This window comes from Euprymna scolopes, chromosome 29 (genome assembly GCF_053919585.1).
Source record: "Euprymna scolopes isolate OS-2025 chromosome 29, ASM5391958v1, whole genome shotgun sequence".
In the NCBI taxonomy this organism is placed as follows: Eukaryota; Metazoa; Mollusca; class Cephalopoda; order Sepiida; family Sepiolidae; genus Euprymna; species Euprymna scolopes.
This window is the reverse complement of record NC_136510.1, coordinates 64,720,319-64,736,599: the sequence shown is the minus strand read 5'-3', so window position 1 is coordinate 64,736,599 and position 16,281 is coordinate 64,720,319. Positions and strand designations below refer to the sequence as shown.

At 25.2% G+C, this 16,281-nt stretch overlaps 1 protein-coding gene across 4 annotated transcripts in view; it reads right to left on the bottom strand.

Moving 5' to 3' along the window:
• LOC145252674 (protein FAM177A1-like) overlaps window positions 1–16,281 on the bottom strand; it is a 96,596-nt gene that overhangs the window by 8,548 nt on the left and 71,767 nt on the right. For 2 of the 4 annotated variants that reach the window (XM_080112467.1, XM_080112465.1), the window contains exon 3: window positions 12,250–12,264. The exons of the other annotated variants lie outside the window; for them this stretch is intronic. In XM_080112467.1, coding sequence (XP_079968593.1) covers window positions 12,250–12,264 — 15 coding nt within the window. The remainder of the gene's footprint in view (window positions 1–12,249; window positions 12,265–16,281) is intronic. 4 annotated transcript variants of the gene reach the window in all.

Here is a 16,281-nt window from a genome sequence, read left to right as displayed (position 1 = left end):
GTACCATCCCTAGGTGCGAGACCATCATCATGCCAGGTTTGGTCATGGGTCATGATCGGTTCACTGGTGTAGGCTATAGGAGAGTTGTACACACAGACACACGAATGCTACTATATATATATATATATATATATATATATATATATATATATATATATATAGTAATTTATAAAATATATATGGCGATTAAGCTACACTGAATATTCTGCATTTCATTTATAATTTTCATTACTCATTTCGAATATTAAAAATTATTTTAATATGGAATTTTTTGATTTAATACAACACTGTTTTATGTTAATATGAGACATGCAACTATTTTTTTATTTATTATTCAAATGTTTCTTTTACTAGAACATGCAATAGTGTAAAAGAAAATGTTCAAAGTTATCTTAAAATAAAATAATTATAAAAATAAAAGCATCACTTTAATGAACAATATACATTTTGTATGCGTTACAAAAGAATTTGAAAGTTTACTCTTTAAAATTTTTTAACCCAGTTATGAACATTTTTTTTTTTAATTTGTCTTTTTAAAATTTCTTATACACAAATTCCAAAGGACACTTACATTTCATTAACAGTGTAGATAGATCTAAAAAGTAAACTATTCTAACTAATAATAACATATGCAAGTAATACGAAATAAATAGGTCAATTTAAAACAAATTTGAAATCTGGCACAGAAAATATAGAATTTTTCTTTTTATTAATGTATACAAATGATGCTGTGAAGGTGATTAGATAAAAATGGCTCCAGTTTAACAATGTTCTGAGCTAGAATAAATATTTTTTTAAAGAAACTAAAGTGAAATACACTTTAATGCAAAAGAACACAGTCCAAGAAAAAAAAATTGGGCATTTTTGATGGATGTTGTTGGACATTAACGAAAAAAATCTGACAAGATAATTTTATATATTAGATGATGTACTTTTCATAAGAATAAATGATGTAGAATGAAAAATGTGATGCAAATAAAAAAAAAAAAAAGGAAAGGATCCAACATTGCCTTAGTTTTATTTTATTCTATTTTTTTTTTTTTTTTTTGCAAGAAAGTCCAGGGAGTTGTTTTTAATTAAAGTATTCTTTCACATTTATGAAAAGAAAAAATAGCTTTTGGGTTTTATCTTTCCCTTAGGAAGGAATTTGTTTAAATTTTAAAGACTTGCCCTCAATTTGATGTAAGCTGGATGCTTGCTTTTGTTTTTGAGTCCGTTCTTGTTTTATGCAAGATCAATATTTGCTTCATATTAGATGTAGGTAAATTCCTGATCATTCAGTGTGAATTTTGATATCCTTAAATATGATGAAGCATAAAATAAAAATCCCTCCTTCCAAATAAATACACCCCCAATCCATATCTCAAAAAAACTAAGAAAAAATTGGTTACACTGTGATCCTACAAACTGACTAACACTGATCCATAGTCAGGACAGTCGGAAAAAGTTAGAATGTAGTTCACAATGACGAAAAGGATACATGAACAAAAATAAAAAGGCCAACTAATCTCTTGAACTCTCTAAACAAAATTACACCTATGACAATTCTTTTGGATAGCTATGTGGTGATGTAAAATTCCAGTCAAAAGCAGATATATTTAGGACACGAAGTAGATGAGGGGATGTTAGAGTTGTTTGAGATGAGCAGACAAGTTCAAAAGGCCTGTTGAGTTACTCTTAGCTGTGATTCTGAATTTGAAAGATGGGACTCAGATATATATATGTTAGCAGCAATGCCCCAACAGTACACATAAGTCAAATGTATATGTGTTGATGCTTTTAATATCTGTGTTTGAATACAACTTGTAAGCCAGTATATATATATACCCTCGGCAATCATCAGTACTAAAAGTTCATTGTATTTTGGGGGAGAAGGCGATCATTAATGAGTGGCATGCTTATAGAATGGTGTGCTAGACCATCAGATTGATTCTAAGAAGCCAAAAACAATAAAAGAAAGAAGGAACAACCAAACAAACATAAAAAAGAATCAAAAAAAATAAAAAGAAGAGAATATGGATGAATGAGGAGACTGATAAAGTCAACCAAGAAAAAACAGACATCCTGAAAAAAAGACACATTGGGGGAAGAGTTTTTGTTCTAAAATAGTGATCAAGAAAAGAAAGAACAAAAAAGTATAAGAAGAACCAAAGAGTGAAAAAAAAAAAAAATAAGAAAAAATGAAAAAAATAAGTAGGGGTTAAGGGACTTTCTCTTTTTCACTCTGCACCACAAAAAATTAGCAATACCAGACAGACATCATAACATTCAGCGCTGGACAAGGCACACACTGCTACTTAATCTGACATTCATAGTTTTTAAATCAGTAATAAGTACATTTCTCCTACCTCCATCAAAATAAAACTCATATAACTGGATTCACAATAAAATTTACTTTAAAAAGGTATTTTAATATTTTTGTTGTGATTTGTATATTTGAAGAAATCGCTATTTAAATCTGACTATTAACGATGAAACCTGTCAGTATAGTATGTCCACTGGCGGTAGATCACTTTTTGCAAATAAGTGATCGGGGTGTGATCACATAAACACTCGAAGCGAAAGTTGTACCCGTTGATGTTTCTAATTGTTTTAGCTAATCAGGGAAAAGAACTGTCTTTGCTACAGAATTTGAACACAACACGTACGTTTTTTCAGTCAACAGTTAGAATATGTCAAAGTTAACGCTTTGTAATACAAAGATAAGATAGAATCTGTGTTCAAACGCTATTAAATAGTGAATATATTAATTTCTTTTGTCCTACAATTTGAAAAAAATTGGATTAAATCTTTTTATGGACACATCAACAGAAATAGTGACAAATGCATATAACATGACAAGTGCGATACTGTCATGTAAATTCATAACAAAATGTTTGTTTACCGTAATGAGGTATACATTTATTATTACTTTTTTTTAATTATTTACAAAACATCAGTTTTATGAAAAGAAAGAGAATATTTTTAGTAATGTTCTATTTTAGCGTCGGAAAAAAAAAAAAAATTCAATTCAAACAAAAAATTGAATAGAAGAAAGTTTGGTGCTTATGCCCTTATATTAACATGCTATTTTTTAAAAAAAAATATTATTTTCAAGTTAAATTCAAGTTTTACGGTATCATTTTTATTATTATTAAATTGTTAGGTGAAAATACATTTTAAGACTGGATTTCTAAATAATAACGTTATTTCAGCACGATAACATAAGTGCACAAGTATTGAAAGTTTGTATAAAAATAAGGCTATTTTGATTAATAGCAGGCAAAAATAGCCGAAATCACCTGGTAAATCAAAATTGCGAAATATGAAACATCGAGCATATGAAACGAAACGTGCGTTCCAGCTATTGAAAGAGAATTGTTCATTTAACTGGAATTTGAATAAAAATTAAATAAATAAAATTGACTGCTGTTTTTTTTTGGGTTTTTTTGCGTTGAAAAGGATTTATTGAGTAACTCTTTTTTTCGTCTTCTCTTTTCCGACTATTTATTACGTACGAAGAAGTGGTAAAAAAAAAAAAAAAAAATATATAACAAATAAATCTTATAAAAGGCCAGATAAGTTACTCTTTTACCTATCTGAATAAGTTTTTAGTGTTTTTACTCGTTTTAAAACGTTTTAGAAATGGCCGCTACTGGACACTTACAACAGCTGTACTTTAAATGTTTACACGGGGTGATGCCTGCTACCACCGGGCAACGCTGGTTAATGGGTCCTGCTAGTTAAATAAATAAAATCAGCTGTTGTTTTTAGCTTTTACCAAAATATTTTGCATTTAATGAGAAGTTGAATAAAAAAAAAAAATAAAACATTGCGGCTAGGTAAAAAAAAAAAAAAAAAAGAAAAAAAAAATGTATGTAAGTGTCCAGTAGCGGTAATTTTTAAAACGTTTTAAAAGGAGTAAAAACACTAAAAACTTATTCAGATAGGTAGAAGAGTAACTTATCTGGCCTTTTATAACATTTATTTATGCTTTTAAAATTTTTTTATTCCACTTTTTCGTACATAATAAATAGTTGGAAAGGAGAAGATAAAAAAAAAAAAATGATTTATGCAATAAATCCTTTTCAACGAAAAAAAAAAAATTAAAAAAATACCAGTTAAATAAAGGATTCTCTTTCAATAGCCAGAACGCGTGTTTCATTTCATATTTTGCAATTTGGATTTACCAGGTGATTTCGGCCACTATTTTTTTTTCGAATGCTATAAGTCAAAATAGCCTAAATATGTATAAAATGATATTCTGTCACTGTTAATAAATACTGGAAATTTCATTAAAATTAGTTGATTTTCTGAATCTTGGTAAATATTTAAAACAGAGTCCCACAACCTTCTGTAACGCTTTATTTAGAAACCTATTCTTAACATGTGGAACGTGTTTTGTAACTATTCTGCACTTTCACCTAACAATGTAATAAAAAAGGATATCATAAAACTTGAATTTAACTTGAAAATAGTATTACAAAAATAGCCCTGTAATTTTGTTTTATTTTATTAAAAATTGTTTTTTTTTTAATTTTAATTCAAACGACTCCACTCAACACCACTTTTTTTACTTAGGTAAAAAACGCTTTTAAACAAATTAAAATACATAAACCACTCACCCAGTTAAGTAAAAGAATAACTTACCTTGCCTATGATAACATTTATTGGGTTTATTTTATAATCCACAGAGGTATGAAAAAGTGGTCAAAAAACAAATATACAACAAATATATAAAATATTACCAAGGACATAAGTTATTCTTCTACCTAACTCAATAAATTTTCGGTGTTGTAAATATTTATTCTGTTCGAAAAACAAGTAGTGTTGAGCATTACATAAAAACAAGACTGTGATGTTTCTTGAAATCTTTGGAAGTCTTGACAATGACTTAAATAAAAAATTATACAAAATAGTGGCAGAAACCCACTAGATAATTATCATGGCAACTTGAAGCCGTTAAAATGAAATTTAATTATCTTAATTAGTTTAATGAACTTAAAACATAATTGTAATCTGCACAAAATTTCCTTTCATTTGATATGCTACAAGCCATATTTTATTAATAATTTCTATGAATTGTGTTGTGGTGACCATCTTGGACTTCCTGGTCACCATCTTCGATTTTTAATGTGATAATGACAAATGATAATGTTGATCGGAATACTACTTCCTATGATGATAAAGCCTTACTTACCATTTTTCTTAGCTGCTTTGATGATGTTTCTACTCTAAGTCGTTAAAAGGAAACTGAAATATGCTAATTAGTTTGTAAGTTACCAAGTGAGATTGTCGTAAATAAAGCCAACTGAACCTTTATAGTATTATATTATTATCAAAATTTCATCATATCTTAAAAAGATCTGAAGATACAACTTTTTAAAGATGGGTTGGTCTGTAAATTGTGCAAATTTCCTACCATTTTCAGTCACAAGCTTATATGCATTTGAATAGAAGTGATTTCAGACAAAATGTCCAGTGAACCATGTATTTTTTGATACTTTGAATGATCCTTCAATTCTAATGGGCCGATTTTAAAAACTAAAGATATTATTTCTTTGTTTTTTTTCATGCTCTTTTCAATAATGCTTGATTTGAGTTTATTCAATTTAAAGAAAAAAAAAAGCGTGTTATTGCTAAAAAAAAAAAAAAAAAAAAAAAGAAGAAGAAAGAAATGGACTTTTGGGAAACACTTTTTTTTTTAAAATAACGTTTTGATGTAAGCTTTTTAAAAAAATTGTAACAATCCATACATCTGTACAAATGTGTAAAGTTGTATGGTCGCAAATTTTATGTGTAACTATTTATTGTTTTATAAAGATATTTCAATTTGTCTGTAGTGATTAAGTTTATAGAGAAAGAGAGAGGACGAGCATGGGTGACAGCAGTAATAATTAGTGGTGGGACGATTAATCGGAATCGTTAATCGTAAGAATCGTGTATTTTGGGAGGTATCGGAATCGGAATCGCATCGTTAAAAAATACCTTAATTTTCCGATTCCTTCATTACGATTCTTTTAGTCTGATGTTGAAAAAAATAAAAAAAATTCCTGATATTTCTAACCGCAAGAGAGAAATGTAGCATGTTATAAAAAGAAACCAAAGAAATTCATTATTAACAGGGCAATGCTTAGTGCCCCTCCCTTACAAGGTTCATTCATTCAGATCTATTGTAATCAAAACTACAAAAGAGTTAATTTGAAAAGAAGTATGCAGGGCTCTACATTGCGAGTAAAAATAAAAAAACGCTTATCTTTTTGGCGATTGTTTTTTTTTACTGACAAATCTTCTAATACTGAATGAAAATGCTTTTTCAACTTATATTTTCTTAAATAAAACGAGCAAAGTCAAATTATTTAAACAGTAAAAGGTTTAATAGAACAATATACTTTTTTTCTTTTTTCAAAAGAAGGCTTTTGAAAGAAATATCTCTAAAATGAAATTGATCACGTTGTATTATTTCGCAAAGTTTTGACAGTAGTCGGTTTCTTTTGAAGTTTCAAAAAAATCGACCCCATACCTATCTCTTCCAAACCTAAAGTTATTAAATAACCCCTTCGTTGATTTAAGGGTAATTAATTCAATTCATTCAAGTTTTTTTTTTTAATTTCATTGAAATAAAATCCATTTGTTTTTATTTTTTTCTCCAGAAAGATAAAACCCTGAATTTGATTATATTAAAAGCAGAATAATATAATCTTTTTTCTAGAATTTTAAATTGAAAATTAAGTGTTTTGCGCAATTTTTTGCCGAACGAAAAAGAAATTAATATATATTTTTTTAAAAGGTTTTATAATCAATTAATTTTTATGTCTAAATAATATTTACGATTAATTAAATAATTTCATTTTAAAAAGTATTTATAAATAGAATTTTACTTAAGACTTATAGTTTAGCAATATTGAACCGCATCAACCATGTGTGAATTGAACACAGTCAACAAAAAAAAAAAATTCAAAAGAAAATGCATATTTGCATTTAATTATGTAAACTTTTATACATTGGTTTCAAAAATTAAATTCTATAAGTTTTTAATGTTAACTACCGGTTGGTACAATTTACCGCCCCATCCCTTTATATTTTTTTCTTTTTGTCTTTTTTAGCGGATTATTTTCAATTAATTATCCAAATAAGTGACTATCTTTAAAACAAAATTTAATAGTAAATTATTTGTTTACAGATAAACTGAATTTTCTAATATGGCCCAAAGTCCAAAAAAAGTCTTGCATGGAAACTTTTTGAAGTTGATGAAGATGATGAGTTGAAAGCCATTTGCAAAGTCTGTCAAATTAAAATATCGCGAGGAATAAAACCATCTAACATGACCACAACCAACATGTTAAAACATTTAACTATGAAGCATCCAAATAAATTGGAGGAGCAAAATAAAAAAGAAAAGGAACAAAAAATTACCAACTAGTCACTCAGAGCAGTTTTATTAGTGAGGGTCGAAATCGCAGTGTCTTTTTTTTTTTTTTTGCCTACGTCACCATCTAGGTGTCACCAATTTTTTTTAACCCTCCTTAACTTCAAAGAGTAAATACAATATATACAACTAAAAAAATAATTTTTAAAAATGCTGATTCTATTCATAACTAGAAATTAAAACTTAGGTAAAGATAGCTGACTGACAGCAACAGGAGCACTGGTTAACTACTGAACCACGTGGAAAGGTGTGGGGGGAGGAAAAAAAGGAAATTAAATGATGATAATAAATGATGATAACCGTCTTTGAAAGGCACTAAACTCCTAAAATTTACTTCTTTAAAATTTTAGGCGGCACTCCCCGGCGATTTTAAAGAACTCTCTCTCTCTCTCTCTCTCTCTCTCTCTCCCCCCCCAATTTAATTTTTAAGTTTGGGAAAGATATATTTATTATAACCGAATTCCTGTATGAAGACTGGATCTACTTTATTGGACGTTAATTTGTGAGATAAGTAATTTTTCAATGTTTAATATGTTTTTAAAGTTTCAATTATCAATTAAATTTTTTTAATTGCGTTTATTTTTCAATTTATTTAAAAAAAAAAACAGTGTTTTAAATGTATTTTTCAAGGTAACAAGCTTCGAAAGAAGTCTAATAAAAAAAAAATCACATAATTTTTAATTTCGACAACCCTGAGAATTTAATTATTAAAAAAATATTGAAATGTGACATTTTTTTATTTAACATTTCTATTAGTTCAATTAATTTTCTTTCAATAATTCATTTCACTCAACAAACTTCACCATTTTTTTTTTTTAATCTTTTTCTGTAATTTTGATAATTATGTTTGCTCAATTTTATCTAGTATTTCATTTGTTTTTTATAGTGGTATCATTTTTATATGTGTTTCTTTGATATACCCTATTTCTAAATTAGTTTGGCTAAACTTATTCTTCACGTTAGAAACAACGTGTAAAAGCAATGAAAAAGTAAGAAAAAAATAATAGGTGTTAACTACTCCTTGTGAATTATGGAGGTCTGAAGAACTGCCGTCACAAATACAACTATCAATAGCCAAACAAAAAATCGTTTTTGAAATTCCTTTAATTGTAACTTTTCGCTATACCTACCTTTTGGTATAAAACACAAAAACTTTCGATTAATGGTATTTCTCATATATGGTCGTTAACTTTGGAAAGGTTATTTTGTATCTACGGCGCCATGTCACGTGGTATATTGTTTTTTTTTTCATTACGCACGTTCATTTATAAATTATTAAATTAAATATTTATCTTTTTTTATATTTAATTAGTATATATTTTCTTTCTCTTTCGCTATATTTTTTTTTATTTAATTCATTAAATCTGTTAATTATGAGGACCAAAATAATGAATCGTGTGTATTTATTCTCTAATTTTCTTGTTTTTGTTCTGTTATATAAATTCTATTTTATTTGTTTTTGCTCTGAAGGATAAATTCTATTTTCTTTGAATTTTTTTTTCTGTATTCCAATTAAGTAAAATAAATTTTCTCTAAAATAAATTTTGCTAATTTTTCCGTTTAGTTTACGATATAATAATTTTATTTAAACCAAAACACGACGGTGTAGACATAAAATATCTCTTCCAAAGTTAGGGAACATATTTGGGAACTACCGACCATAAGTATAAAACTACCTGGTATATTTCAAAACAATAATTCCCTAGGAATCGGAATCGTACTTGGTATCGGAATCGTTAATCAATATTTTCCTGGAATCGGAATCGTATAAAAATTAGGAATCGTTCCAACGCTAGTAGTAATAGTAGCAAATTGAACATTTAAGATTTCAAGTTGAAAGTAAATATATTTAGCAAACTTAACAAACGAGGCAGTGGTATTGTTCGAGGAGATGAAGCAGATTGGGTCAAACAGATGATGACTTCAAGAGGATGACAATAACTGGTCTCAGCAGGCAAATGATCTCGGTTAAGTCTTAGCTAATATTCTGGACTTGGAAGATGGAAAGCTTAGCTAAGAAGAGTGGATGCCAACCGAGCTCCAATAACACACGCATACCCACATTCAACAAGTTTACACAATATTTGTGTCACTTTTCCTTTGAATATAAACTGTTAACAAGATTTGACATGGCCAGGACAAGAAAATGAAGAGAAAATCAAGGCACACATGCATTACTGGGGTCAGAGATTGAGGAGGAGTTGGTATGGTTATAAAAAACTGTCCTTAAAAAGTTTTTTATAAACCTATTGTCAATCAAAACAAAAGTTGTTTGCAATAATAGAAATAATTAGTTGTGTATTTTTAAATTTAATTTAAAAAATGCTAAGATATTCGACAAAGTGACTAAAAAAAAAATAATCAAAGGACGTGTTAAAAGAAACTGCATTTACCTGTTAATGTTTGCTTCCTTCAACTAATTAGTTATGTTAATGTGACAGAGAGGATAAGAATATGCATAGAAAAATATTAGAGAAGATGAGTGCGTAAGTGTGGAAGTAAATTTACACATTACGTTAAAAATTAGGTAGAGCGGAATTTTTCATTTTAGATTAGAAAGTTACATGTCCTGATGGTGATGTCACGAGTACAGTAAGAAAAAAATGTCATTTTATTGGTTGGGCTGACTTTGCTTAATTTTAATGTTCCGAATTACCAGTCCGCCGATGGAGACATCAGCAAACATGTTATGTTTTATTTTTTTTCCTTCTTCATGTTACAGGTTCGAACCTGCCTGCCTACTACCACTTTTTTTTTTCTCTTTCCACTCAAAATGCCGCCTGTTAATTATTAAATCTGGCAAATAATGATATTGAAAAATAAAAATGATGATGGCGATTCTATTTGAATAAAGACAGAATAATGCATTCAGCCAACCAAGAAGCAAGTGAGATATAAACCTTGGAGAAATTTTTTTCTTTCTGTCCAAATTCTTTGTTATTTAGAAGCACATAATTTTTCACACTTTATTTTTCAACAGATACACATGAACCTTGGATGAAAACTGCATTTTCTTAGCTTAGATTCTCTATCTTGTACACACACAAAAAAGAGAAAAACAAAACAAAAAGAAATGTTAATGAAATTGTTATTCTATTCATATATTTTTGTTTGTTTTCAATTTTGTTGATATAATTATATCTACAGCAATATTGGTATCGGTAGCACAAAAAAGGGAATAAGAAATGATTTTAAATGTTGCCACCCCACTCAGCTGATGAATAGAAAGAAGGAAGAAACCGAATGGAAACAAGCAACAACCAAGAAAAGACAAAGATATTCTCTCAAAAGCTGAAAAGAAATTTTGAGCAGTTTTACTTATATATTTTATTTAGAATCCTATAGTTGAGAAAAAAAAAGCAGTTGGAGAAAGAGGGGAAAAGAAACTTTAAAAATGTTTATCAAATAACATCTTAGGGATTTACAAATTCAGTTTATAAAATATGAATTAAAAAAAAAAAATTAAGATTTTCAATTTCCAGAGAGGCAGAAAATTTTGTGGAATAATAATAATAATTCTAATTAAACATGCTTCAAACCAAAATTGTAGAAATTTGCATTTTTTAAACAAAATTGAAAGAAAAATATTGTTAAATTCAAATTCTTATGACAAGACTACACATTAAAACAAAAATTAATGTGTCAATAAATACAATGAAATGTTAATATCTTTAAATATAAAATCTTATAAATTAATGAATAAAAAAGAAACTTTGATTTCAGGCTATAATTACTAAACTTTGTAAAAACATTAATAAAATTGGAATAATAAAAAAAGAGAGATTGGCTACAAAAGAGACAGATTTTTCAAGTACAATTTTGGAAATGTTTAATTCATGGTTGGAAATAGAAATAAATTTAGCAACCAATAAAAAAAAAAGATAATTATTCATTAGGAAAAATAAATTCAGCAAATTCTTTTAAAATTCAATCAATGTAAATATGAAAAAAAAAACGTTCTAAATTGTAGACAGAAGAAAGAGTGCTACAAATTAAAAGCTAAAATTTACTTTTCAAAAAATTCTGTGAGAGGAGTAGTAGCAGCTAGAGATAGGGTCAGATTTTAGAACAGTTCAGTTGGTATGTTAAGGAATGCTGATAAAATCCAGTGGTGAGAGACTAAGGTGCCTCATAATGGCTGAGCCAACCTTGAATGTCTCAACAGGTAAATTTGAGATTCATGTAAACCTCTTACCTAATCAAGTAGTTATTTTATTCTGTTACAAATCTGACTTGTTTGAATGCTCTTAAAATGTGTATGTGTGGGAGGGGCAAATAGCAGTTGTAAAAAAAGAAAGCTTCTTGTTTGAAAATAAGTTTTCACATAAGAGCTTTTTCCTTCATTTAAACCAAATTCACTTCTTTAAATTCTCGACTTCATTAACTGTTTTACAAAGTTAGCCATTTTCATTTTGTTTATTGTTTGAAGATTGAAAGAGAAAGTCACTGGAAAATGAATTTTGTTTTTAATTACAAAAACGTTGAATTCCGATATTTAACAGACTGGGACAAAAAGGTAGAAAATTTCTTAATTTTTTCTTATTTTCATGACATTTTCCATTCATTTTTGTCTGGCTTACAAGGGATCAAGACAGCAATCGATATTACATTATAGGTTCAGGGTGGAAATTAGGATTAATAAGCAAAATGAATAATAAAAAAATAAATAAAATTCCCCAAAATAAAAATAGAAGGAGAGGGCATCACTCAAATTGAATCCCAGATTTAATGTAGGATTTGTTAAGATGACCTTTTAAGCAAATGCAATTAGATTAATATTTACAGAAAAGTTGCAGCAGGTAAGGAGGAAGGTTCTTCTAGATAGAGGGAAAAATACTTACCACTTTTACCTTGTACTACAAGAGAAATATATTACACAGTTTTATTATTCATCAGGAAGTTGGATTTGGAAACACTTTTATAAAAATTGAACGATAATGAAAAGTAACTGAAAGATAAAGAAATTTGATTTCCTTAAAACAAACAAAATTGTTTTCGTTCTATTCTTATAACTGAATACCTAAATGGTGAAATTTTGTATGAAGCAATTTTTTTTTTTAAACAAAAAGAAACATTTTCTTGATATACAGAAATTTTACAAGAATTATTTTTGTGTTAAAGCAGGTATTACAAACCAGGCAGTTTAATGTGTGGAAAACGGGTAAATATAATGAAATTCCCTTCAATTTAAACTTTACAGAATTCATTTTTTTTAAATATTATTTTGATAAAATTTCCATGTAAACAAAATTTAATCTTTTTTCTTTATAAATGAACAAATTCTTATGTCAATAAGAATTTTTTTTTTCAAGTTACTTGATTATTTTCAGTGGCAGGTCATTTGTTTTTAATGTTAGTGTTTTTTAATTTAATACTCACAATATTACATATCAAAACAGTGTTATCTAAGAAAAAAGATGATTCCCCATGATAGTCTTTTAAGTTATCTTTCACAAATAAAAAATCCAAATTAAAAACTTTAGTGAATGAAATTTTGGGCATTCTATCAAACTGCGTATCAAAATATTTTTACATTGTTCAAATCAGAGTTTTAATTAATTTACTATTATAAAAAAAATTAGCTTGATCTCTACTGTGCTATAATTCATATTAAAAAAAATTTAATGTGTTAGTTGTTGAAACGAATTTTTTATGAATAAGTAGCAATGGGATTTTGGCCAATGTTTAGCCTTGATCTAATAATTATTGTGCCCATTATAATGAATATCCATTTAAATTTATAAGGATGCTTCGTTTATTTGAACATTGCATTTTTAGATGTAGATGAGTTAAAATTTGGATTCTGGACACAAGAAAATGTGACAAAATTGTGTAATTTCCAACAAAATTGAAACACTTTGGTGACTAATTGTGTTACCAAAATCAAATTGATGTAATCTTTAGCAAAAATTTATGTTCTCACATTTAAAGATTTTGAACAAAAATAACATTTTAGTTTAGGATATCTAGTGAAGATGAACTTTCTTTTTAGTTTTTATAAAATTAGTCAATTACTAAAGCATTAAAAACAATTTTATTATAAATGTATAAACTTGATGATAATTAGTCAATTAGTAAAGCATTAAAAATATTATAAATTTATAAACTTGATAATTAGTCAATTAGTAAAGAATTAAAAATATTTTATTATAAATTTATAAACTTGATGATTAGTCAATTAGTAAAGCATTAATAATATTTTATTATAAATTTATAAACTTGATAATTAGTCAATTAGTAAAGCATTAAAAATATTTTATTATAAATTTATAAACTTGATAATTAGTCAATTAGTAAAGAATTAAAAATATTTTATTATAAATTTATAAACTTGGTAATTAGTCAATTAGTAAAGCATTAAAAAAATTATTATAAATTTATAAACTTGATAATTAGTCAATTAGTAAAGCATTAAAAACAATTTTATTATAAATTTATAAACTTGATGATTAGTCAATTAGTAAAGCATTAAAAAAATTATTATAAATTTATAAACTTGATGATTAGTCAATTAGTAAAGCATTAATAATATTTTATTATAAATTTATAAACTTGATAATTAGTCAATTAGTAAAGCATTAATAATATTTTATTATAAATTTATAAACTTGATGATTAGTCAATTAGTAAAGCATTAATAATATTTTATTATAAATTTATAAACTTGATAATTAGTCAATTAGTAAAGCATTAAAAATATTTTATTATAAATTTATAAACTTGATGATTAGTCAATTAGTAAAGCATTAATAATATTTTATTATAAATTTATAAACTTGATAATTAGTCAATTAGTAAAGCATTAAAAATATTTTATTATAAATTTATAAACTTGATGATTAGTCAATTAGTAAAGCATTAATAATATTTTATTATAAATTTATAAACTTGATGATTAGTCAATTAGTAAAGCATTAATAATATTTTATTATAAATTTATAAACTTGATGATTAGTCAATTAGTAAAGCATTAAAAATATTTTATTATAAATTTATAAACTTGATAATTAGTCAATTAGTAAAGCATTAAAAATATTTTATTATAAATTTATAAACTTGATAATTAGTCAATTAGTAAAGCATTAATAATATTTTATTATAAATTTATAAACTTGATAATTAGTCAATTAGTAAAGCATTAAAAATATTTTATTATAAATTTATAAACTTGATGATTAGTCAATTAGTAAAGCATTAATAATATTTTATTATAAATTTATAAACTTGATGATTAGTCAATTAGTAAAGCATTAATAATATTTTATTATAAATTTATAAACTTGATGATTAGTCAATTAGTAAAGCATTAATAATATTTTATTATAAATTTATAAACTTGATAATTAGTCAATTAGTAAAGCATTAAACACAATTTTATTATAAATTTATAAACTTGATAATTAGTCAATTAGTAAAGCATTAAAAAAATTTTATTATAAATTTATAAACTTGATGATTAGTCAATTAGTAAAGCATTAATAATATTTTATTATAAATTTATAAACTTGATAATTAGTCAATTAGTAAAGCATTAATAATATTTTATTATAAATTTATAAACTACATAATTAGTCAATTAGTAAAGCATTAATAATATTTTATTATAAATTTATAAACTTGATAATTAGTCAATTAGTAAAGCATTAAAAAATTTTTATTATAAATTTATAAACTTGATAATTAGTCAATTAGTAAAGCATTAATAATATTTTATTATAAATTTATAAACTTGATAATTAGTCAATTAGTAATACATTAAAAAAATTTTATTATAAATTTATAAACTTGATGATTAGTCAATTAGTAAAGCATTAAAAAAATTTTATTATAAATTTATAAACTTGATAATTAGTCAATTAGTAAAGCATTAATAATATTTTATTATAAATTTATAAACTTGATAATTAGTCAATTAGTAAAGCATTAAAAAAATTTTATTATAAATTTATAAACTTGATGATTAGTCAATTAGTAAAGCATTAAAAAAATTTTATTATAAATTTATAAACTTGATGATTAGTCAATTAGTAAAGCATTAAAAAAATTTTATTATAAATTTATAAACTACATAATTAGTCAATTAGTAAAGCATTAATAATATTTTATTATAAATTTATAAACTTGATAATTAGTCAATTAGTAAAGCATTAAAAAAATTTTATTATAAATTTATAAACTTGATAATTAGTCAATTAGTAAAGCATTAAAAATATTTTATTATAAATTTATAAACTACATAATTAGTCAATTAGTAAAGCATTAAAAATATTTTATTATAAATTTATAAACTTGATGATTAGTCAATTAGTAAAGCATTAATAATATTTTATTATAAATTTATAAACTACATAATTAGTCAATTAGTAAAGCATTAATAATATTTTATTATAAATTTATAAACTTGATAATTAGTCAATTAGTAAAGCATTAATAATATTTTATTATAAATTTATAAACTTGATAATTAGTCAATTAGTAAAGCATTAAAAAAATTTTATTATAAATTTATAAACTTGATAATTAGTCAATTAGTAAAGCATTAAAAAAATTATTATAAATTTAAAAACTTGATAATTAGTCAATTAGTAAAGCATTAATAATATTTTATTATAAATTTATAAACTTGATAATTAGTCAATTAGTAAAGCATTAAAAAAATTTTATTATAAATTTATAAACTTGATGATTAGTCAATTAGTAAAGCATTAAAAATATTTTATAATAAATTTATAAACTTGATAATTAGTCAATTAGTAAAGCATTAAAAAAATTATTATAAATTTATAAACTTGATGATTAGTCAATTAGTAAAGCATTAATAATATTTTATTATAAATTTATAAACTTGATGATTAATCAATTAGTAAAGCATT